The 26,861-nt window shown below is 45.4% G+C and overlaps 1 protein-coding gene across 1 annotated transcript in view; it reads right to left on the bottom strand.

Moving 5' to 3' along the window:
- MAP3K15 (mitogen-activated protein kinase kinase kinase 15) overlaps window positions 1-26,655 on the bottom strand; it is a 150,480-nt gene extending 123,825 nt beyond the window's left edge. The window contains exon 1 of the mRNA XM_021080807.1: window positions 26,038-26,655. Coding sequence (XP_020936466.1) covers window positions 26,038-26,398 — 361 coding nt within the window. The 5' untranslated portion in view covers window positions 26,399-26,655. The remainder of the gene's footprint in view (window positions 1-26,037) is intronic.

Here is a 26,861-nt window from a genome sequence, read left to right on the forward strand (position 1 = left end):
TCGAAGCAACACTGAATCCTTAACCCACTGGGCGAGGCCAGGGATCGAACCCACATCCTCATGAATACTAGTCGGGGTGGTTACCACTGAACCACAACAGGAAATCCTTGGATTTGTTTTAACTATTATTTTTATTAGGATATTTATCACATCCAAAAAGTATACTTAGCTTATGTACAAAGTATCAAGTACAATGAAATGAAAAACCGTGCACGCATCGTGCAGCCCAAGACACAAAGCGTCATGTGTACTCTCAGGGCTCCCCAGGCTTCCCCTACTCGTGTCTCGTCCCTCCTGCCCAGAAGACACCTCTATCCTGATCTCCGTATTTTCCACTTCCCTGCATATATTAGCATATGCATATTCTCTATACTATTATAATTATGAATTCTTAAACAGTCTATTGCTTAGTTTTGCATGTCTTTGAACTTTATGTAAATAGCATGACACCGTATGTGTTCTTGGACTTGCTGGGTTTTGGTATGAAACCACCAACCTGTATGTCCAGCTCTGAGTTCATGCATTTTCATTTCAGCATATATGATAACCAGACAGAAATGTGTCCATCCTGTCTACATTTTTCATGTTTTTCGTTTCCTTCTTCAAACGGTTTTAATGAACATTTTGCACCGTGTTCCTGGTTCACACATCCACCCTTCACTTGACACCACAGATCAAATGCCCCCGGAGTTGTGTCCTAGAGGGACTTCAATCAAAACAGAGCAGCAACACAGCGCATCAGTAAAGAGCAAACTTGGAGTTCCTGTCGTGGCTCAGCAATAATGAGCCCGACCAGGTTCCATGAGGACGTGGGTTCGATCCCTGGCCTCGCTCAGTGGTTTAAGGATCCGGCGCTGCCGTGAGCTGTGGTCTAGGTCGCAGATGCAGCTCGGATCCCGTGTTGCTGTGGCTGTGGTGTAGACCGGCGGCTACAGCTCCGATTCGATCCCTAGCCTGGGAACCTTCATCTGCCTTGGGTGCGGCCCTTGCAAGACAAACAACAAAATAATAAAAGAGCAAACTTAAATTTGTCTAGAACACCATTTCATATCTCATTTCAACAGAGAATCAGAACTCCGTGTTTGATTGGACTTTCCCCACCATGTGCAACAGAAATTTGGGGAAATAATGTCCAAACTTACACCTGCGCTGCTGTGACGCACAGGAAGTCACTGAAAATCCCAATGAAACACAACAGAGTTGAGATGAAAGGGGGCGTGAAGAAACAAAAAGGCAGAGAGAAGCGGCCTCAGCGCCAGGCACCACTAGCTCCGGCAGCGGCACCGGGAGACCTGAGACCAAGTCCTGCTAAGTCCCAGATGCGCCTTTTATTCTATTTATGGGCTGCCTGCTGTATGCCAGGCCCTGTGCTCAGTGCCAGGGATGCAAGCATGAACAAGGCGTGATCCTTTTCCTCAAAGCCATGTGTGTAACAATGGGGGCGACGAGAAGGAAGTGGTGGTTAGAATCAGGGTAAGGAGGGCTAAAGTGAGGGGAACGGTGACAGAGTCCCCCCCGCCCCGGGGCGGGGGGTACCGAACCCACACGCAGGTGGAGGGTGGTCAGGGAAGGCCAAAGCGAAGTGATGCTGTCTGGGACCTGAGGGTCCATGAGAGGCAGGCAAATTCGGGAGAGGACGGGGGTGGGGGTGGGGGGTAGGAAGGGAAGGCAAAAGTGTCAAAAGAAGACACCATGTGCAAAGGGCAGAGAGGTAGGGCGGGCCTTGCATGGTGGGGCCACTGCCCATCATTTCGCAGGACCAGAACACCCGAGAAGATGAACCTGGAAGAGGTGGTAGGTGCCAGGCACTGAAGGGGTCTGAAGGCCATGCTGAGAGGGCCAGACCCTGGCTTGAGACAATGGGAAACCTACAGTAGGGTGTTTTTCCACAAATTTTCTACTGTGGCAAATTACCCATAGACGTGTAAAAGCAGACAGAATAACGTCATGAAATCCCTGTATCCCCCCGCCACCTCCCCCAACATTGATCAACTCAGCCAGCGTTGCTTTAGCGCTACTGCCATGCACACCGCTCCCTTCCAAGTTATTCTGAAGCAGATCCCAGGTATCATACAATTTCCTCCCCAAATATTTCAGTACGATTTGTTAAGAGATAAGCACCCAAAGGAAAAAAGGACCCATACCCAAAGCATCAATGTCTCATCATAAATTTTTTTTTTTAATCATCAGGAGGGAGTTTAAAGAGGAGACTCTCACAGCCAAGTTCTCCCTTCAGAGGTTACTGCTCAAGAAAGGACACATGCATGTGCTGAAGAAACACTTTTACAACCCAGCCTGGTTAATTTATCTCAAACGGATAACTGTTCCCCACAGACACTTGCTCAGAGTCAAAAATCACACTGCAGCTGAATGAACTAGACATTCTGCCTAAATGACTGTTCCCTGGACTCTACGACCTACTCAAATTAAAGAGAAGGTGTTTCCTAGTGATGTTATGAGGACGTGGCAACGGAGATGCTAATTCTAAGGCCAAGGGGCTGGGGACAGGGACGGCTAGAACTGGGTAAGGGAAAGGATGCAAACAGGAAGACAGAGGAGAGTGGTGGGCGGGGCTGAAGGACGGCAGCCCCCAAGTCACACAGGCCGTTTTCATGGGAAACCTGCAACCTGGCAGGGGAGCTTGCTGCCAAGGAGATTAAATTTTAAATGGGTGACATGAGTTCCTTCTTTCCTCTGCCATGGCCAGGTTCTGTGCAGAGACCTGTACCATGGCCTCACCACCTCTGCTACTGTTCTGTGCTGAGATCTCAGCACCTCTGCTAAGCTTAGAGCCCCTCTCCATGGCTCCACCAAGGGCTAAGCTGGAGCCTCATTAGAACAGGAAAGACTGATAGGACTTCTCAAAAGAATTTCCCAAGCAATTCGCATCCACTAGGAGAAACATCTCACACCCGAAGGTGACATTTTTGCCTGACATTTGTCATTCGGGCCAGTTGACTCAGATACCACCATATTCAGCCAGCTTATTTTTAGAGCTTTTAAGACACTAAGTTAGCAGATGTGTAAATGTTAAATAGGATTTTAAACACCCGGATTGGGATTTTTATGATATATGCAGAATTGAGGGTTTTCCCCCTAAAGAGACAACAAATTCCCTAAAAGATTTAATCATCACAATGGTCACTTGCTTTGCGAAGCCCTTCCAGAGACTTCTCTGCTCAATTTCAGAACCACCCTGTGAGGCAGGCAGGGTTGGTAACTGGCTCTATTTTGCAGGTGGGGGAAATAAAGAAGCGAGAGGAGGGAGAGTGACAGCTTCGCCCAAGGTCACACAGCAAGGGCACAGCACAGTTAGGGCTTGGACTGAGTCAAGTCTTGGGCTCCCCAGGACCCAGATGAGGCTACTCTTTCTAGACTCACTTGCTGCAATTGAGCCATCAGCAGGGAGGCGGAGGCCAAAGAGTTGATTAATCTTAGGCGAAAAGATCACAGAAAAAAAAAAAAAAAGATCAAAGTCTGATTTCCATTTACCAAGTCAGATTTCACTTACAAATGCACCCTTGTGCTCCAATTCCCTTCTAATTTCCCCTGATGCAGGCCAGTGGGAGGGGGAAAGCCTGCATAGAACAAAACTTCCTCCTTGATCACGGGCCATACACACCCTCTACCTAGTTTGGCTTAACAAACCCTAACAAGTGACACCACATCGGAGATTGCAAAAAGCCAAGGCTCCTGTTCAAATCCACTCTTGGCAGTAAAGCGCCTGAATTCAAAATCGAAGTGCCCTTCAAACAATTTAAGAATTGCTTATTGGGAGTTCCCGTCGTGGCGCAGTGGTTAACGAATCCGACTAGGAACCATGAGGTTGCGGGTTCGGTCCCTGCCCTTGCTCAGTGGGTTAACGATCCGGCGTTGCCATGAGCTGTGGTGTAGGTTGCAGACGCGGCTCGGATCCCGCGTTGCTGTGGCTCTGGAGTAGGCCGGTGGCTACAGCTCCGATTCAACCCCTAGCCTGGGAACCTCCATATGCCGAGGGAGCGGCCCAAGAAATAGCAACAACAACAACAACAAAAAAGACAAAAGACAAAAAAAAAAAAAGAATTGCTTATAATTATTTCACTACATGTTTATACGAAATAAGGAAGATGAATGATGAAGAGGATTTTAGTTCATTAAAAACTGTGGAACACTATTTTGGTGAACTGCCATGAAAGTAGTAAGCAAAACTGTAATTTTCTACTGTGGTTTAAAAATATCTGATTTCCAAAGCAAAGCATTCATCAATGAAACGATATGATGGCAAATGATTTACCATAGAGTAATCCTGAGATCGCACTGGCTCATGCCAGTCTTTAAATATATTCCAGATTATCTCTAAGTCTATCTCACTCACAGAACAAAGTAAGAAGTAATGAATATAAGTAAGATTGGCTGTGTCCAAATGAAAACAACTCTATTTTATTTATTTTATTTTGCTTTTTAGGGTCGCACCTGCGGCATATGGCTGTTCCCAGGCTAGGGGTTGAATCAGAGCTACAGCTGCTGGTCTACACCACAGCCACAGCAACGCAGGATCCCTGCTGCGTCTGCAACCTACACCACAGCTCATGACAGCATCGGATCCTTAAACCCACCGAGCGAGACCAAGGATCAAACTCACATCCTCATGGATCCTAGCTGGGTTTGTTAGCTGAGCCATGAAGGGAACTCCAAAAATGACTATATTTTAGAATATTTTTCCTGCCAAAGACATTTACAAAAAAAAAAAAAAAAATCTGACTGGATTCATAGCAAAGCTGGCCATCTAAAAGCTGCCTAAAACCAAAAAAGCCTAGATTTATTGGACAGGAGGCACCTCTACGAACTCCTACCACAATTTAAATCTTATTCCATCCACTGCTGCTCAATTTCAAGTACCAGAGGGCAGGATGATGGAAAGAATGTTGTGACGTGTCATTTAAATTGAATTTCCCCATCTTGTAAGGAGACAACCTACCAGTTCAGTGTTAGGAAGTCAACAAATCCTTCCCAAGTGCTATGTGGGATGGGTACTAGTTGCCTGGACTATCAAGTTTCAACTAGGGGTTGGGGTTAAGAGTAGGGACATCATGAATCTATCTGGTCCGCTATCTTTTGCTTTCTAGTATCTTTTGTAAGAATGACAAAAAATAAATCACTTTTATAAGTATAACTGAGGGGAGGGACAATTAAGATGGTGGAGTAGTGGGATTCAAAGCTCATTAGTATCCATGAGGATGGAGGTTCAAGTCCTGACCTTACTCAGTGGGTTAAGGATCTGGCGTTGCCACAAGCTACAGCACAGGTCGCAGATGAAGCTCGGATCTGGTGTTACTATGGCTATGGCATAGGCCAGCAGTTGCAGCTCCAATTCAACCCCTGGCCTGGCAGCTTCCAGATACTCACAAATATGAATTTGGTAAAGTTGTAGGATACAAAATTAATACATAGAAATCCCTTGCATTCCTGTACATCAACAATGAAAAATTGGAAAGAGAAATTAAGCAAACAATTGCATTTACCATCACATCAAGGAGAATAAAATACCTAGGAATAAACATACCTCAAAAGACAAAAGACCTGTACTCTAAAAACTGTTAGACACTGATGAAAGAAATAAAAAATGACACAAACAAATGGAAAGACAACTATGCTACCCAAGGCAATCTACATATGCAATGCAATCCCTATTAAATTATCTATGGCATTTCTAACAGAACCAGAACAAAAAAATTTTAATTTATATAGAAACACAAAAGACCCCAAATAGCCAAAACGATCTCAAGAAAGCAAAACAGAGCTAGAGTCATCAGACTCCTTAACTTTATTTAATTAATTTATTTATTTGGTCTTTTTGCCTTTTCCAGGGCCATTCCCATGGCATATGGGGATTCCCAGGCTAGGGGTCTAATCAGAGCCATAGCCACTGGCCTACGCCAGAGCCACAGCAACGCAGGATCCGAGCCACGTCTGCAACCTACACCACAGCTCACAGCAACACCGGATTCTTAACCCACTGAGCAAGGCCAGGGATCAAACCCGCAACCTCATGGTTTCTACAGACGCCTTAACTTTAGACTATTCTACAAAGCTACAGTCATCAAAACAGTACAATAATGGCACAAAACCAGAAACATAGATCAATGGATCAGGATAATCCATACACTTATGGTCAATCAATCTTTGACAAAGGAGGCAAGAATATACAATGGAGAAACACTCTCCAACATAAACCACAGCAACATCTTCTCAGATCCACCTCTTAGAGTAATGACAATAAAAACAAAAATAAACAAATGGGGCTTAATTAAACTTAAAAGTTTCTGCACAGCAAAGGAAACCCTCAGCAAAAAGACAACCCACAGAGTGGGAGAAAATATTTGCAAATGAAGTGACTGACAGGGATTAATCTCCAAAATTTATAAACACCTCCTACAACTCAATACCAAAGAAACCAAACAACCCCATCCAAAAATGGGCAGATCTAAACAGACAATCCTCCAAAGAAGACATATAGATGGCCAAAAAACACATGAAAAGATGTTCAACATCATTCATTATTAGGGAAATGCAAATCAAAACCACGATGAGGTACCACATGACACCAGCCAGAATGGCCATCATCAGAAAGTCTACAAACAATAAATGCTGGAGAGGGTATGGAGAAAAGAGAACCCTATTACACTGTTGGTGGGACTGTGAATTGGTGCAACCACTGTGGAAAACAGCATGGAGATGCCTCAGAAAGCTAAAAATAGAACTCCCATTTGATCCAGCAATCCCACTCCTGGGCATCTATCCAGAGAAAACCATGACTCTCAAAGACACATGTACTCTGATGTTCATTGCAGCACTGCCTGCAATAGCCAAGACATGGAAGCAAATAATGCCATTTGCAGCAACATGGATCATCCTAGAAATTATCATACTATATGAAGTCAGAGAAAGGTAAGTATGAGGTCACTAATATGTGGAACCTAATAAAAATGATGCAAACGAACTTACAAAATAGAAACAGACTCAGATTTCAAAACAAAACTAATGGTTACCAAAGGGGCACCTTGGGGCAGGGGGAAGCATAAATTAGGAGGTTGGGATTAACATGAACACATTACTATGTATAAAATAGCTAAGTACAGAGGACCTACCGCATAGCACAGGGAAACCTACTCAGTACTATGTCATAACCTATATGGGAAAAGAATATGAAAAGGAAGGGATATATGTATATGTAAACTTACACAACTGTGTATGTACATCGCTGTATGATTGAGATGTGTCCAATTAGCAGTTTTTTCAAAAGGAACATGCCATATATAAGCAAACTATGTTTTCTCATGGAGGTGAATGGACACACTGGGCTTAATTTCAGACCACTTACAGCGAAATATTTGTAACAAACAGTGTGGCATGATTTAAGTCACATACATGTTGTTCTTCCAACAAGGAAAACAAAAAGCACAGTGTTACACTGCAAGCTAGGGTGCCTTCACTCATCACCCTAAATGGTAATGATCACTGTCATTGTCCTTGATGCCACACCTCACAGTTCCCACTGTGGTTTCCCTGGCAGCCTTTGAATACACTACCTTAAACCTTTAACTTCATCACTTGATGGTTCCTCTTTAGGTTCTTTCCATTCTTTTATAAAGGGATCTGTTTTGACATGACACTCTTTGGGAAATGTTTTGGAGACATGTTTCTTTCTTTCTTTCTTTCTTTTTTTTTGTTTGGAGCCGCCTCCGTGGCATATGGAGGTTCCCAGGCTAGGGGTCAAACTGGAGCTACAGCCTACACCACAGCCACAGTAACGCAGGATCTGAGCCGCATCTGCGACCTACGCCACAGCTCAGGGCAATGCCAGATCCTTAACCCACTAAGCGAGGCCAGGGATCAAACCTACAACCTCAGGTTTCCTAGTTGGATGTGTTTCCACTGCGCCACGACGGGAACTCCTGGAGACATATTTCTTTTCTTTCTTTCTTTTTTTTTTTTTTTTTTTGTCTTTTTGCTATTTCTTGGGCCGCTCCCTCGGCATATGGAGGTTCCCAGGCTAGGGGTCGAATCGGAGCTGTAGCCGCCAGCCTACGCCAGAGCCACAGCAACGCGGGATCCGAGCCGCGTCTGCAACCTACACCACAGCTCACGGCAACCCTGGATCGTTAACCCACTGAGCAAGGGCAGGGATCGAACCCGCAACCTCATGGTTCCTAGTCGGATTCGCTAACCACTGCGCCACGACGGGAACTCCATGGAGACATATTTCTTAAAGGCTTTTCTGACCAGCAGATAACGACCTCCTCTTCTAAAAGGTCAGTGTCCAGAGTGCCTGCTATGGCACAAACTGACTGGTGGCATCTCTGCAGTGCTAAGACACAGGTTCAATCCCCAGACCGGCACAGCAGGTTAAAGGATCCAGCAGTGCCACTGCAGCTTAGGTCACAACTGCCACTCAAATCTGATCCCTGGCCCAGGAACTCCATATGTTGCGGAGCGGCCAAAAAAAAGGTCAATGTCCTCCATCACCTTCAAGCTGTGGGTGGTCTGAGAGCTGAGGAGAGCGCTGCTGCACACTGCGAACCGTCAAGAGGGTACTGCTGAGCCTTTCTGCTACTGTGGCAAAATTGTAAGAAATGTCTTAATTTGTTCTCTGTTTCATTAAAATGACCATCAGTCAACGCAAGAGGACCCTTGGCTTTTTCATCTACTTCAACAACAATACTCTCCCTCTTTTTAACAAAATCCTGATGTTCCTTCCAGATCACCGCCACTCGGGGCCAGGACATTTACTGATGTTTCTTTCACAGATTCTGTGCTCTAAACTTCCCAAGTGGTGTCCAAACTCAAAGCCTGTGGAGGCGAACTGAGTTCCTTTGGTGGTGGTGGTGGTGGTGACTCATTGCTAGATATGGGGCCATTTTTCTTTGCCATTCATCCCTTCTGATTTCCTTTTCTTTCTTTCTTTTTTTTTTTTTTATGTGCCAATTTCCTTTTCCTTAGGTGGTTCTTTGAAAACGAATATGCAGAGTTGATGCATCAAGCATGCATCAAGCATCAAGCATGCCTCGCTAGCCACAGGCTTTACCAAAATTATTTAGCAAGGACAAGTATTTTAGATGCAAGATTTTCATTCTCAGGACAGAGAACACGTGGGTTTTTTTGTTTGTTTGTTTTTAAACGAACTCATCCAGTAAGTCTTGAAACTTTAGTCTTGTGAGGTCATTCTCAACATCAAAATGATCTTTGCTTCCAGGTCACAGCCAACGTATTTGGAGGGATACACTGGAGGCCAATCAAATGCCTTCAGCATGTCAACCATTTCTTTTTGTTCCACTGATGCTACTTCTTTGGCCCCCAACCTTAACAGCCACACAAGGTATCTTGTATGGACAGAGCTAGTCTGAAACAATGCAGCTGGCATTGAGGATATTTTTGCTTATTGGTAAGCTTGAGAAGATGCGGAGATATTATATTCTGGTTACTACTGCTGCATGAAAAAAAAAATCACCTCAAAATCGAATGGTACAAGTCTGACTTGCGGTTCCAAGTAAGATGGAATAAATACATTCCACCCTGTCTATCCATGAATGCAGCTAAAAAAAAAATTAGACACAAAGGACAGAAGAGCTATTTTTAGGAGTGTGAAAAGTCAGTGGTAGGAAGCAAATTGGAGACGACGACCAGATTTCAGAGCACCACCAAATCAACAGCAAGTTTCCCATTTCCTCCAGTCTCCCCCGGTCTGGACTAAAGGCAGCCAGAAACCCAGAACTGGGTACTACTGGGTGTGGACGCAGAGAGCACCAGGAGAAGCCCTCTTGAAAAAGGCAGGAAAGGGGCCTCCTAATGCTCAGATAGATGAACTTCTCTACTTTTTTTCCTTTTCTTTGTCCTCCTGTACCCGCAGGCCCTGCAAGCCCACAATGATGCAGCAGAGACACTCAGGGGCAGTGGGGGCTATAGGTGCCTGGAACGGGGAGAGGGGGACCTCTTGCTCCCGTTGAAGGAGGTGTGGTCCCAAAGGCAGTGGTGGTGAATCTCCACTGTGGTTGTTGTTGTTGTTGTTTTCTTTCTGAACTTCTGGCCTCAGACATGGGCCCAGTTGTGTGAGGCAGAGTGGGGAAAACCGAAGCCCCAGATGTCTGGGGCACAGCAAAGGGGAGGCCCAGTAAACCAGAAAGCCTGACCCCAAACAGCATTCAAAAGGCCTTGAAATCAGAACTGACACCACAATGAAACAGAACTTGGCAGCTTGAACCAACTAGGCCGACTGCCTGCTAAAGCCCAAAATGTCAACAGACTCCATAGGATATAAACAAGGCCCAGAATCTCATAAAATAATATTCAAAGTGCTCAGTATATAATCCTAAATTACGTGGCATTCAAAGAAGCAGGACAATTTCAACTCACATGGGAAAGACAACGGACAGACTCCAATGACAAGATGACGGAGACCTCAGAAATATCTGACAATGACTTTAAAGTAGCTCTTATAAAAATGCTCCAAAAAGTGAGGGTAAACACTCCTGAAAAGAACAAGGCGGTGGGGGTGGGGGGGGTTGTGGGCAGAAACGGTCTCAACAAATAAAGAACCAAATGGAAATTTTAGGAGTGAAAAATTTAATAAGCAAAAGAAAAAACTCCCTAAATGGGCTCACAAGAAGAATGGAGATGACAAAGGGGTCAGAGAACGTAAAGGTAGTTCAACAGAACTGACCCAATCTGAACGACAGAAAAAAGAAAAAGGGTTTAGGCCCCAGTATAGAAGGATCTCCTAGAAATCAAGACCCTTTCCCAAAGACCCATAAACCAGTAAGAAAAAAAAAGGGGTGGGGAAGGGTTATGGACAGGTATTGCTCAGAAAAAAAAAAAAAAAAGGAAATATGCTCAATTTTGCTCAGAGATAAGAGATCTCTTTGCTTGATAAGAGAAAGAGAAACTAAAACTATTTAGAGATTGAGATATCATCTCTCAACCATTAGATTAACAAGAGTTCTAAAGAATGGCTATCTGTTTTGTTAGTGAGACTGTAAAGATATAAATAGACCAACGACAAGTATTGAAATTAAAAATGTGATTAAAAAACTTCCAAAAAAAAAAAAAAAACCAAAACAAGAGTCCAGGACCTGAGGGCTTCCTGGCTGAGTTCTACCAAACATTCGGAGAAGAGTTAACACCTCTTCTTCTGAAACTTTTCCAGAAAATTGCAGAGGAAGGAGCACTCCCAAGCTCATTCTATGAAGTTACCATTACCCTGACACCAAAACCAAAGATACCGCAAAAAAGGGAAATTACAGGCCAGTATCACTGATGAACATAGATGCAAAAATCCTCAACAAAATATTAGGAAACCACATACAAATATACATTAAAAAGATCACACACCATGACCAAGTAGGATTTATCCCAGGGATGCAAGGATTCTTCAATATCTGCAAATCTATCAAAAAACTGAAAAACACTACATCAACAAACTGAAAAATAAAAACCATATGATCATCTCAATAGATGCAGAAAAAGCTTTTGACAGAATTCAATACCCCTTCCAAATAAAAACTCTTCAGAGTGTGGGCATAGAGAGGAACTACCTCAGTATAATAAAAGCTATTTACAACAAACCCACAGCTAACATCATTCTCAATGGTGAAAAACTGAAAGCATTTCCACTAAGATCAGGAACAAGACAAGGATGTCCTCTTTCACCAATGTTACTCAACATAGTCTTGGAAGTCCTGGCCATGGCAATCAGAGAAGAAAAAGAAAGAAAAGAAATCCAAATTGGAAAAGAAGTAAAACTATCACTGTTTGCAGATGACATGATTCTATACCTAGAAAACCCTAAAGACACTACCAGAAAACTATTAGAGCTCATCAATGAATTTGGTAAAGTCACAGGATATAAAATTAATACACAGAAATCAACTGCATTTCTTCTTCTTCTTCTTCTTTTTTTTTTTGTCTTTTTCGAGGACCGTGCCTGCAGCATATGGAGGTTCCCAGGCTAGGGGTATAACTGGAGCTCTTACCACCAGCCTACACCACAGCCACAGCAACACGGGATCTGAGCTCCATCTGTGACCTACACCACAGCTCACGGCAACACCAGATCTTTAACCCACTGAGCGAGGCCAGGGATCGAACCCGCAAACTCATGGTTCCTAGTTGGATTCATTTCCACTGTGCTACAACGGGAACGCCTCAACTGCATTTCTATATACTAACAATGAAAGATCAGAAAAAGAAATTAGGGAAACAATCCCATTTACCATTGCATCAAAAACAAAATAAACCTACCTAAATAGACAAAAGATCTGTACTCTGAAAACTATAAGGCACTGATGAAAGGAATCAATGAAGACACAAATAGATGGAAAAATACACCATGCTCTTGGGTTGGAAGAACCAATATAGTCAAAATAACAGTACTACCTAGGGTAATCTACAGATTCAATGCAATCCCTATCCAACAACCAATGACATTCTTTACAGAACAAGAACAAAATATTTTAAAATTTGTATGGAAACACAAAAGACCTCCAATAGCCAAAGCAATATTGAATATAAAAAACAGAGCTGGAGGAATCAGGCTCCCTGACTTCAGACTCTACTACAAAGCTACAGTCATCAAGATGCTATGGTAATGGCACAAAAACAGAAATACAGTTCAATGGAACAAAATAGAAAGCCCTAAAATAAACCCAAACACCTATGGTCAATTAATCTATGACAAAGGAGGCAAGAACATACAGTGGAGGAAAGATAGTCTCTTTGGTGAATGGTACTGGGAAAACTGGATAACTGCATGTAAGGGAATGAAATTAGAACACTGTCTAACACCATATACAAAAATAAACTCAAAATGGATTAAAGACCTAAATGTAAGGCCAGACACTATAAAATTCCTAGAGGAAAACATAGGCAGAACACTCTTTGACATAAATCATAGCAACATCTTATTTGATCCACCTTCTAGAATAAAGACAATAAAGACACAAATAAACCAATGGGACCCAATTAAACTCAAATGCTTCTGCACAGCAAAGGAAACCATTAAAAAAAAAAAAAAAGGAAAAGACAACCGACAGAATGGGAGAACATTTTTGCAAATGACTCAACTGACAAAGGTTTAATCTCCAAAATATACGAACAACTCATACAACTCAACAAAAAAACAAACAACCCAAGTGAAAAATGGGCAGAAGACCTAAGTAGACATATCACCAAAGAAGACATACAGATGGCCATCAGGCACATGAAAAAATGCTCAACATCATTAATGATTAGAGAAATGCAAATTAAAACTACAATGAGGTACCACCTCACACCAGGTAGAGTGGCCATCATTAACATATCCACAAATAAATGCTGGAGAGGATGTGGAGAAAAGGGAACCCTCCTGCACTCTTGGTGGGAATGTAAAGTGGTACAACTGCTATGGAAAACAGTACGGAAATACCTCAGAAAACTAAACATAGAACTACCATATGATCCAGCAATCCCACTCTTGGGCATGTATCCAGACAAAATTTCCATTGAAAAAGACACATGTGCCCACATGCTCTTTGCAGCACTATTCACAATAGCCAAGACATGGAAACAACCTAAATGCCCATTGACAGATGAATGGATTAGGAAGATGTGGTACATATAGACAATGGAACACTACTCAGCCATAAAAAAGGACAAAATAATGGCATTTGCAGTAACATGGATGGAACTAGAGACTCTCATACTCAGTGGAGTAAGTCAGAAAGAGAAAGATAGACACCATTATCACTTATATGTGGAGTTTAAAATACAGCACAAATGATCTATCAACAAAACAGAAAAGGTCAAGGACATGCAGGACAGACTTGTGTTTGCCAGGGGTGACGGGTAGGGAGTGAGATGGATTGGGAATTTGGGGTTAGTAGATGAAAACTCTTTCATTTGGGGTGGATGGGCAATGAGATCCTGTTGCATAGCACAGGGAACTATACATCTAATCACTTGTGATGGAACAGGATGGAGGATAATGTGAGAAAAAGAATGTATATATACATATGACTGGGTCACTTTGCTGTACAACAGAAATTGACAGAACATTGTAAATCAATCATAATAAAAATGTTTAAAAAAGAAAGACAGTGGTATAATCCACACACAGGAATCTGATACTATCTACCAAAAATGACAGGTACATTTATTTTTTAATTTACAAGTATCACTTCTGGCTACTACTCACAAGTACATCTATACATGTATTAAATGATCCACATACAGAGTTATTCATCACAGCTTAGTAGACAAAAACTATACATCCAAATGTCCCTTAAAAAAGATACTGAAAAAAGAAACAATGATATATCCACCCAATGAAGCACTCCTCAGCTGTCAACAAGAGTAAGGAAGATTTCCATATTCTGATTGGAAAGGTGTCCAGGCTAAACTGTTAATGGAACAAAACAGGTGTAGAACAGTGTATTTGTCTGGTGTCTTTTGAGTAAGAAACGGAGAATAAGAACATATATTCCCATGTGCTTGTATTTACACAAGTGGTCCAACGTCTGTAAAGAACCAGATAGTCAATATTTTAGGCTTTGGGGGCCATATAATCTCCAGCACTATAGCCCCAAAGTGGCCACGGATGAATGGATGTGTTCCAATAAAACTTTACTTACAAAATAAAGGCAGCCAATGTGCAGCTTGTAGTTTGCTGACAAGGGACATATAGAAACACTCCAAGGATACATAAAGAACTAAAAAAACTTAAGAGGAAACAGCACAGATGGGATAAAAATAGATGAACTGGACTTCAAAATTACAAACTTGCATGTTAAAGAATAATATCAAGAAAGTTCAAAGATAAGCCACTGGAGAAAATATTTGCAAATCATGTATCTGACAAGGAATTATACTGAAAATTCTTACAGCTCAATAACAAGATGACAAATAACCCAACTGGAAAAAAGGCCAAAAGATTTAGACAGACATTTCTCCAAAGAAGATATATGAATGGCCAATAAACATGAAAAAAATTTCAACATCCTTAATCATCAGGGAAATGCAAATCAAAACCAAAAATGAGATACCACTTCAAATGCACTAGAATGGCTATAATTTTAAAAATAAAGACAGAAAATAACGAGTGTTGGTCAAAGTGTGGCGAAATCAGAATGGTCATACATTGCTGATGGGAATGGAAAATGGTGTAGCTGCTTTGGAAAAGTTTTTTAGGGAGATCCTGATGTGTCACAGCAGGTTAAGGATCTGGCATTGTCTCTGCAGCAGTGTGGGTTCAATCCCCAGCCCAGCACAATGGGCTAAGGGTCTGGTGTTGCCAAAGCTGTGGCGTAGGTTGCAGCTGCAGCTCAGATTCAATCCCTGGCCCAGAGACTTCCATAAGCCATGGGTGTGGCCAAAAAAATTTTTTTGGGGGGAGAAGCAGTTCCTCAAAAGGTTAAATATAAGGTAGATGCAACCCAAGCATGCAACAAAAGAACAGATAAATAGAACAAGGTCTATTCATAGAGCAGATTATCATTCAACCTTAGAAAGGAAGGAAATTCAGGGAGTTTCCATAGTGGCTCAGTGGTTATGAATCCAACTACTATCCATGAGGATGTGGATTCGATCCCTGGCCTCGCTCAGTGGGTTAAGGATCCGGCATTGCCGTGAGCTGTGGTGTAGGTCGCAGTCGCGGCTTGGATCCTGCATTGCTGTGGCTGTGGCACAGGCTGGCAGCTGCAGCTCCAATTTGATCCTTAGCCTGGAAACTTCCAGATGTCACAAGTTCGGCCCTTTAAAAAAAAAAAAAAAAAAAAAAAAAAAAAAAAAAAAAAAAAGCAAATAAATACAGAGAAGAAGAAGGAAATTCTGAAACATGCTACAAATAGATGAACCTGGAGGATATTACGCTAAATGAAAAAAGCCACACACACACACACACAAATACAAACACTGTACAATTCCACATGCATAATGTACCTAAAGTAGTCAAACTCAAATAAAGTAGAATGCTGGGGACAGGGCAGAGTTTCAGTTTTGTGAGACTGGTTACACAATTTGTATGCACTTAACACTACTGAATGGAACAGTTAGAAATGGTTAAGATAGTACATTTTACGATGCGTTTTGTAATCACAATAAAAAAATTTAAAAGAACATCAGTGTTACCATATGACCCAGAAATCCCACTGCAAGAGGAATGCAAGGAGTTCCTGTTGTGGAGCAGAGGAAACGAATCTGACTAGGAACCATGAGGTTGTGAGTCTGATCCCTGGCCTCACTCAGTGTGTTAAGGATCCGGCGTTGCTGTGAGCTGTGGTGTAGGTCGCAGACGCAGCTCGGATCTGGCATCTGGCATTGCTGTGGCTGTAGTGTTGGCCAGCGGCTACAGCTCTGATTAGACCCCTAGCCTGGGAACCTCCATATGCCGTGGGTGCAGCCCTAAAAAGATGAAAAACAAAAAAGGGAATAACATACTGATATATGCTACAACACAGACGAATCTTGAAAACACACTAAATGAAAGAAGAAAGTCACGAAAAATCAGTATTACATGATTTCATTTATATGAATAAACCAATGTGTAGAGACAGATAGGTGATACTTCCAGCCAGGCTGGAAAACAGAAGCCATCACACTCGAGGGGCTCCTGGCATTTGCTTTTTTGATCCAGGTGCTGGGTTACAAAGTGTGCACAGTTTGTGAAAACTCAGAGAGAAGTACACTTAAGATTGTGCCCTGGGAGTTCTCTTATGGCACAGCAGGTTAAGGATCTGGCGTTGTCACTGCAGTGGCCCAGGTGACTACTGTGGCACGGGTTCAATCCCTGGCCCAGGGAACTTCCACATGCCACGGGTATACGTCCAAAAAAAGAAAAGAAAAGAAAAGGAGATTGTAGCCTGTTATTGAGCTGTCGGGGGACTGACATTCATTGGGCACTTACTAAGTACAGGGCGCTGTGCTTCACTCTCTACCTAGAGACTTTTTAAATGGGGCTCAAAGATGTTAAGTAAGTTATTAAAGGTCACATAGCCTATAAATGACAGGGCAGAAATTAAAACCTGATCCGTAAAGCCAATGTCCTCTCCCCTCTGCCACACCTAGCACCAGGGCAGTGGAACGCAATGATGAATGTGCGTTGGCCAAGTTTCATCATGGATCTGTTTTGTCAGGTTTTATTCCAGAAGGCAGAGAGGCAATTTGCCTAAAGGACAACCTACATTTCGTATACTTTCCAGGATGGTGAGATGCAGGCAGCCTTGGTCCTACCAACTAGACTCAAAGCGCGCTGAATACTCATCCTGGGGCAAGACTGTCTCCCAGATGCTTGAGGCAAGGTGTCAGGCTTGGATTATCCAAAGTCACCTGTGTCAAACTGAATTTGAGATGAATCATGGCCCTCAATGTAAAAGTTCAAACTACGAAACTCTCAGAAGAACAGGCAGAAGAGTACCTGCAAAACCACACCCTGGGAGTTCCCGTCATGGCGCAGTGGTTGGCGAATCCGACTAGGAACCGCGAGGTTGCAGGTTCGATCCATGGCCTTGCTCAGTGGGTTAAGGATCTGGCGTTGCCGTGAGCTGTGGTGTAGGTCACAGATGTGGCTCAAGATCCCGCGTTGCTGTGGCTCTGGCATAGGCCGGTGGTTACAGCTCCGATTCAACCCCTAGCCTGGGAAGCTCCATATGCCGCAGGAGCAGCTCAAGAAAAGACAAAAAAAAAGACAAAAAAAAAAAAAAAGAAAGAAAACCACACCCTGGAAGAAGCAGGCAAAGATTTCTTTGAGAGGACACAGAAGGCAACCTTAATAGGAAAAGATCCTGAATTAGATATAATAAAAATTGAAATTTCCCGCTCATCAAATGTCACCCGTAAGTGATATGAATAAATGAGCCACAGTCTGGGAGCCAATGTTCACACAATATACTTCTGACAAAGCATGTGAATGCAAAATACATAAAGAACTCTTGTAATTCAATAATAAGACGACCACACAATTAAAGGGGTAAATGGCTTGAACAGACCACCTCACAAAGCAAAGAGCACATGAAAAGCACATGAAAAAGTGCTCAACATTATCGATCATCTGGGAAAGGTGAGTTAAAACCACAACAAGAAACTACTACACCCCCAACAAGCCAGGCCAAAATGTAAAAGCTCAATAACACAAGGTGTCATGAGGACATGAAGCCACTGGTCTTGGGCATTGGTGCTAGAACAGAAAATGGTATCACCACTTGAGAAAAGGTTTGGAAGTTTCCTACATAATTTAACATACACCTCCCCTTTCATGTAGCCGTTCCACTCCTCGGTATTTACCCAAGAAGAAGGAAAACATTTGCCAACAAAAGGCCTATATACAAATGTTCATGGCAGCTCTATGTGCAATAGCCCCCAACTGGGAATGATTCGAAAGTCCTGCAACAGGAGAATGGCTAAGCCAACTGTGATGTACTCAGGCAGTGGAATAGTACTTGGCATTAAAAAGGAACAAACTGCTGACAACATCCACAACGTGCAACAATTTGGATGACTATCAAAAAAGTCATGCTAAGCCAAGGAAGTCAGACACTGAAGAGTACACTTTGCCTGAGTCCATTTACACAAAACTCTAGAAAAGGCAAGTCTAATCTAAGGTGACAGGATAACGGTCATTGCCTGGGGCCAGGAAAGGGAGTAGAAAGGAGAATGAGTGGGAGGGGACATGAGGGAACTTTCTGGGCAGACAGAAACTATTCTGTGATAAGGTTTGGTGACCTTGTGGTGACTAAGGTTTAGTCATGTCTCCAAGTTGTACAACTAAGATTTGTGCATTTCAATGTTTTACATTAAAAATGTCTAAAAGTATGGTCAAGTATGGGGTGGAGGGTGGTACATAGAGATCAAGAAGAAATAAAGATGGCAAAATGTTGATAACTGTTGAAGCTGGGGAATGGACATGCTTGAAATTTTCCATGATGCAAAAAATCGAAGAGGAGAAAAAAATCACCTCCATTGACTGCTCCTGCTTTTCCTCTCCACCTCTGGGTCCAATTCTGAGCTGCCCCCCTGCAGACCCCAATTCCTGAGTGAACTCTGAGTCCTGCCCAGGTCCACCACTCAATTGTTTTCTGCTCTCCAATGCTCCACCATCAACCAAGCCCCAGTCATCATCAGGCATTCTTGCCAAGCCCCGTCACACCCACTAGCTCAAAACCTCTTCAAGATACTGGGAAACAAATTTTCCAGCTTGCTTTGCAAGAGTTTAGTCCTTTCCTGCCTATCGGACCAGGATTTAAACAGCACCTGTCTCCAAGCCTGATACTTAGAAAGTTTTAAAAGACACTTTATGGCTTAGGTTCTAAAAGTACATCTGTCAGCTGACTGCTAAGAACCAGAAATACATTTTTCCCCCTACCAATTAATATACGGCCAGTCATAGAGTGGGCCAGGCCCACAATATCTACCTACCCACTGTATACACTCAAGGCTGCAGCAGCAATGCCTTCATTCAATGCTACAGGTGCAATGCTTGCCTCATCAGCCAGGTCACCTAAGAGTTGAACAAAGTTCCAGGCTCAGTGCTGAGTCAGTAGCAGTAACAGCAGTTCAAAAGGAAGGAGGCTCTGGGAAGGAGTCCCATGGGCAAGCCAGCAGCCAAGTCCAGCAGAGGACAGCATAGGTCCGGCCAGGGGCTCCTGGCCCTGGACATACATACAGTCGTTGTTGCCTGGATCTGAGCAGGCCAGCAGGGAGGGAGGAAGAGTAGGGAAAGCTTCTGACCTAACAACCCTATTGTTAATCTCCTACCATACCTGTTTAAAATAAAATCACATTACATAAAATAAACATTATAGGGAGTGGCTCAGTGGCTAATGAACCCGACTAGGATCCATGAGGATGTGGGTTCTATCCCTGGCCTCGCCCAGTGGGTTAAGGATCCGGCGTTGCTGTGACTGTGGCATAGGCCGGCAGCTGTAGCTCCGATTCAAGCCCTAGCCTGGGAACTTCCATATGCAGTGGGTGTGGTCCTAAAAAAGAAAAAAAAAAAGAGAGAGAGAGAATAAAATAGAAAAAAAGAAAATAAACATTACAGAAAATGTGGGCAGGAGTTCCTGCTGTGGCACGATGGATTGGTAGCATCTTGGGAGCACTGGGACACAGGTTCGATCCCCAGCCTGGTACAATGGGTTAACGATCTGGCATTGCCACAGAAACTATGGCTCGGATCTGACCCCTGGCCAGGGAACTCCACATGCCACAGGGTGGCAAAAAAAAAAAAAAAAATGTGGGCAAACAACAACCAGTATTCCCCAAACACGATTCAAACCACTGTTTCCATTCCAGGGTGTCCAGTGTGAATTCTTCTAGTTTCTCCTCTTAGCTGTGTGGCACTCGGGAGAAAGGTTCAGATGCAAAAACATGTCATTAAGATGTATCATATTTTAACAAAATCACAATCCCACTGTGTCTACGCCCAGCCAACATTTTCAACACAGTTTCTCTAGGAAACCACATTCTGATTTCCTTTTGAGGATCCCCAACAAGTTTTGCTTCATCCTAACAGGAGAAACCAAAGATCATCCATATCCACTGAGTGCACTTCTAAGAAGGAGCTGATTCCTAGGTGCCGCTCAAAGAGTAGCAAAGAAAACGGCATCCGCTTCCCCGCCACTGAAGAGTTCACTGTCTGGCAGAAGATCATTAAATCAGTAACTATTTAATCCCAAGTGCGTTACTTGCTAGGAAAGAAAACCGCAGTATACATACACCTGACGAGGGTGGGGTGGGGAGGAGTCCATGAAGGCTTCCTTCAAGACCTGAAATGTGAAAGCTGAACGGGTTTGGGGCAGAGGAGGAGTGCCAGGTGGTGGAGGGTGCCAGGACACGGCGGCTTCTAAGCAGATGACATGGACTGGCATGCCCAGAGACTGGTCCAGCTCTGAAAGACCAGTTCCAAAGCTGTTCGCACTAACCTGGATGAGAGAAGTCAATGCTTGGGCCAAGATGGTGGCAGGGGTTATGTAGAGAGCAGTAAAGCATTTGGGAACCATCTGGAAGCAAGAGGCTGGATTGGGCAAAGAGGGAGAAGGTGGAATCAAGACTGACTCCTAGATTTCTGACTTGAGCTGCTCAGTTGATGTTTTAACTCATCCATGTTTAAAAAGAAAGTGCTATCTATTGCCCTTGTATCTGCTGGAAATACATGTGGCCCGTGCCCCGACCAGGTATAGATGGAGCAGCATCACAGCCACGTGTCCCACGGGACTGTCTTCCTTTGAATGTTCAGCATTTTCCAGAATAGTGAGGAAAGGGTGTGCCCCAAATCGTTATGTCTTAAGGCAGTGTTAAGGCTCGTTCTGAAGCAGGAGCCAATGCGCCTGTGGATGAGGCACGTTAAGGTCGGCCGAGAGATGCATTCGGGCATTTCTAGCAGCAAGCACGGCAAGCTCTATTAGTCAGGATAAGCTAGGCTATGCTGCCCCATCAGACAAATGCCCCGAATTTCAGGGGCCTACCTGCCATCTTGAACACACGACCTTCAAGTCTGCCACTGTCAGAGGCAAAGAGAGATGGAGGTGGCATGCCATGTAACTTCCTCAGTTGCTTTCAAAGGGACACGTGTTGATGCTGCTCCCATTTCATTGGCCAGCACTCAGTGAAATGAGGGCTCACTGCAGGGGCCATCAGGGAATGTGGAAGAATCCACGGAAGCCTGGTGGGCATTCTGTCCGCCACGCAAAGCACCAAGCGATCCAAGAATCCACGGATAACATCATGGTGAAGCGAGGCCCAAGCCACATGAGAGGCAGCGAATAGAACTAGAGCCGGCCTCGTTTTAAACCACTGCAGATGCTTTTCTGTTGCAAAAATCGCAATATTACTGTTGGATAAAAACGAACAGAACCACTACAGTATCATTTAATACAAAAAGAAAAATAACCTAGCCTCCCAAGCCAGTGAAACCAGGGAAGAGGCTAGAATGTCTCCTCCCATCACTGGTATCAACCTGATGGTCCAGGCATTTCCGCTCTGTTTTCTTGGCTCACGGCATCATGGGGTGGGGCCCTGCAATTGGCATATATTATTATCAGTGATATTACGAGATGATATGCGGCCTTTCTCTTGGAAAGGCATGTCCTAGGAGACAACTTTCTAGCAGTTGGGCTGTGTTTTTTCTTTTTAAAATCTTCTTTTCTTACAGCCTCACCTGCGGCATATGGAAGTTCCCAGGCTAGGGGTCAAATCAGAGCTGCAGCTGCCAGCCTATGCCACAGCCATGGCAACACTCGATCTAAGCTGCATCTGTGACCTACACCACAGCTTGTGGCAACACCGGATCCTTAACCCACTGAGCGAGGCCAAGGATCGAACCTGTATCCTCACAGACTATGTCAGGTCCTGAACCCACTGAGCCACAATGGGAACTCCTGGGCTGTATTCTCATAACCCAAGTTGCACTCTCTTACCATTATTAAAAAAAAAAAAAAACTCCCAAATCTTAGAAGCCTGACTAAATAAAAGCTTCTCGCTTGCTTATGCAAAAACCAAAGTGGATGATCTTGATCCAACAGGTATCCTCAAAAGAGTGCATGAGGAATCCAGGCACCTTCCATCTTGTCCTATTGCCATCTTCTACAGTGAGCCTCCAAGGTCCCCTTGGAGGCCACAGAAAAGGCTGAGAGAGTATGAGAAGATATACTAGATAGGCATCACTCACACATGTCATTGGCCAGAACCAGTTATACCTTCCACCTGGAATCAAAGGGTGCTGGAAAACGCAGTCCCTGCTTCCCAGCAACAACGAGGAGCATCAGCCTCCTGGCCACCCAGCTACCTCTGCCAGACGTTATATCCTCCAAAGGACCCTTGCTAGAAAAAGGAAACCATCAGGATAGAGCAAAGTCAAATAACCTGGAGATGGGGGTCGTGGTCTTTGAATCAATGTTCAGGAAATGCACGGATTTCCTGGAGCAGATGCCAATACCTCCCAACATTTAAAATCACTGTGAACAGACTGAAGAACAAAATCAGAAGAGGGCCCCTGAGTGAGCAAAGCAGCACGTATGTGTGGTTCAGAGAGGAGGGCAGTGAGGGACAGGGCCTGATCAAAGGGGCGGCTCCTGACATTTGAGCAGTTAATCGCGAACTCAAGACAGCTGCGAGCAGCATCCCGGTGGAGGCCCTAACTTAGATTGGCCATTAACCAGCCAGCACACTCACTCGCGAGGACACCTCCAACAATCATACGGGGCCCTCTCAGGAGATACACGTCCTGTGCTCTACCGGGCCAGACCTCCCTGTAAGATTCGATACCACGATAAGTGGACTCAAATACAGCATCCTGGGAGAATAGTTTCCATGGGCCAAATGTTTTGGAAAGGATGAGCAAAGCTACCCAGGTCTCCTTCCTTCGCCATGTCGGAGGTTGCTCTGTGCAAACCCTCCTCCCACCTGACATAGGACATTAGTTCAAGTCATGACTGTGAATTATTATTATTATTATTTTTTTTTAGGGCCATATCCGTGGCATATGGAGGTTCCCAGGCTAGGGGTTGAATCGGAGCTGTAGCTGCCAGGCTCCACCACAGCCACAGCAATCCCAGATCTGAGCCGCATCTGTGACCTACACCACAGCTCAGGGCAATGCCGGATCCTTAACCCACTGAGCGAGGCCAGGGATCGAACCTGCGTCCTCATGGATGCTAGTTGGATCCGTTTCTGCTGAGTCGCAACAGGGACTCCATGACTGTGAATTATGTTAGAGAAATGGCACCTCAACAAAAGACGTCAAGGCATATCTAGAAGAAAGGATTTCTTCTAGAAAACAAAAGACACATTTTGTTCTCCAAATACTAGAAGTAACTTGCCCAATTTGGTTGTTCTACTGAATATGAGATTCATTTTTGAAGATGGATGACAGTTGCCAAAAGAGAGGAAAAATAAAAAAATGGTCCTTCTAAGGCATACAGAGGTGGCCACCACCTCTGCTAGAAGCAAAAATAACATCCCCCAGGAAAGTAAACACAGAATGACCACGTGACCCAGCTATTCCACATGTGGTGAACACCCAAAAATGTGAAAGCAGAGGCTTGAACAGAAATGTGTCCACCCATGGTCATCACTGCATTATTCGCAACAGCCTAAGACATCACGCTAAGTGAAAGAAGCCAGTCACGGCAAGACAAATACTGGGCAATTTCACCGACATGAGGCATCTAGAGCAGTCAAATTCAGGAGTTCCCGTCGTGGTTCAGCGGAAATGAATCTGACTAGCATCCATGAGGACGCAGGTCTGATGCCTGGCCTCGATCAGTGGGTTAAAGATCTGGCATTTCTGTGAGCTGTGCTGTAGGTCGCAGACGCGGCACGGATCTGGTGTGGCTGGCTGTGGCTGTGGTGTAGACAGGCGGCTGTAGCTCCGATTCAACCCCTAGCGTGGGAACCTCCATATGCCGCAGGTGTGGCCCTAATAAGCAAAAACAAACATACAAAAACAAAACCAAAAAAACCCTTACTAGTTAGGATGAGGTACTGAGAAATGATTTCTTCCAGACCAGACCAAGGTCAACCAAAGGACGCACACAATGCAGCCGAACATTCTAGACAGTCTGGACACAGAGCAAGAAAAGGTGACGCGCCCTTTGTGTAGCTCTGGAATCAAAAACCCAAGATTTCTGCCTGCATGAACCTTCACACGCAACCAGCAAGAAGCGTCAGCAGACGAAGGCTTGTTACACACACACCCTCCCCTAGAGAAGCAAAGCCACTGCACACCCATTTTTCAGAGTTGGCACCAGCAGGCAGGAGGTTACAGTTGTGCCTAATGGCAAAAGGGACATTTAACCATTCAGAGGAGAGTCTGTTCAAATGAATGGAAGACAAGAAAACCGAGTGGTTCCAGGTGAAGGTGGCTCCTGAACAACTTTTCTAAAAAGACGCTGTGCTGAAGAGCAGACGCCCAGTGGTCAGAAATGTCACGGGAGTGGTTTTCCAAGTGCCCAGCTGCCACTTGTTTGAACAAGCCTGATACCCCGCCCCCCTTCCAGCTGGGGAGGATTTGCTCTGCAGAAAAAAAGATCCCTGCAAAGAACGGATGGTAACAAATCTAGCTTATTATTTCAGCACGGTGTGGCCAGCACCTTCAACGCTTCATTTACCTTCTCACAGTGCTTTTAGGTTTAGGAGAGGCGTGTCACTCCCTTTGCACCAGGGGAGAAACCAGGGAATTACTGTCTCACCTACAATGCTTGTGAATATCACCCAATGGCCAGAGGCGTGTCACATATATTCCAGAGGTTCCCTATGGAAAACAGGGAGGCAACACTCCATCCCACAGCTGGAAGAACGAGTGCCAACCCAACGCATTGATTTAAAGCTCGGTTCTTAAGGCACACTTATCACAGTGAGCTGAGTGTCTCCATCCAGCAACGGAGGCGATCCTGAAGGCCAGAATGCTTGTGCATTTGGGCTAAAATATATCCATCACACTGGTGGCGGAGCACAGCCCCACTGTCAGTCTGGGTTGGGGGCAGGACTTAAAGTGTGCAAGAGAACACTGGGGCATTTCTAAGAGGAGGCCCCCACCCCCAAATGTAACGCACCTGTTTCCACTCTTGGCTGCAAAATGGAATCACCAGGGCAGCATGAAACAATCCCGAGGCCCCAGATCCTCACGTCATTGGTCTGGGATACAGGCTGGGCATCAGGAGGGTTCAAAGCTCCCTCAGGTGATTCTAATGTGCAGCCTGGGCTGGGACCCGCTGCGGCAAGGGCCTTGCCAGGAATGAGAAATTAACAGTTGGGTAACCGGTGGGGAGGGGGATTCAGCCTCCATTGGGTTATAGGCTGTTTCTTGGATCCTCTGATGTTTCAGAAAACTGAAGAAGAAAGAAATGCACACACCAGGGGCCTCTGTTTTCCTGTCTGTAAAAGGGCACGATGCTACCTCCTCTCCCCTCCCCCCAAAGGTAGGGTGGCCCTGTCAAGAGGCAGGAGGTGAGAGCTGGGGAGGAACTGATGCCCGGGATTGTGCGATAAGGAAACCTGACCGGAGTAGGGGCGGGGAGTGAAAGGGGGCACCCGCCTCACCTGCGTCGTAGAAGGCGTCGAGCACCGCCGTCTCCCCGAAGTCAAGCTCCCCGAAGGGCACGGAGATAAGGTGGGCGCCCTCGGCCTCGCAGGCTCGCAGCAGGCACTGCCGCGCTCCCTCCTCGGGGCCGCCGACCGCGCCGCCCTGGGGGCTCTCGCTGCGCACGTATACTGCCCGCAGAGCCCGCCGCGGCCCGCCCCCGCTCTCGCCTCCGACCCCGGCGCCCTCGGCCGCTCCATCGGGCTCCAGCGGCCCCGCCGGCCCCGCGGCGCCCTCGCCCCCCGGCGGCTGCGAGCCGGGTGGGGACTCGGCCGCCGCCCCGAGTGCCCCAGCCGCGGGCGCCCCGCCGCCGCTCTCCATGAGGCCGCCCTGCGCGCCCTTCCTCGTCCCACCTCCGCGCGAGTGGCTGGTGGCTGCAATCTGCAGAGGGCCACGGGCAGTCCCGGCACCTGCTCCCGGGGGCGGGAAGGGAGCTGGGGGACCCAGCGCCCGCCGGTGGCCCCGCGACGGGCAGGTGACGGCGGGGCCCCTCGGCTGCACAGAGAAGCTGCAGCCCCGCAGCCCCCGAGCGCCCTTGGACCGCCCGGGAGAGAGGGGCGGGGGCTGGGGACGTCAGGGCGAGCGGAGGGCGGGGGGAGGCCTGGGCAGGGCGGCGGGGCAGGAGCCCGTAGGGCGCCCCCTGCCGTTTCCCCCGGGCAGCGCCCTAAGAAGGGCGGATTCAGGAACTTGAGGCTTTTGTTGCTGTTGCCATCCCACCAGCATTAGGAATCCCATTCCCCCCCCCCCCTCAAAACAACATGAGGCTTTTCAAGCAGAGTAAAAG

This window comes from Sus scrofa, chromosome X (assembly GCF_000003025.6).
Source record: "Sus scrofa isolate TJ Tabasco breed Duroc chromosome X, Sscrofa11.1, whole genome shotgun sequence".
Classification (NCBI taxonomy): domain Eukaryota; kingdom Metazoa; phylum Chordata; class Mammalia; order Artiodactyla; family Suidae; genus Sus; species Sus scrofa.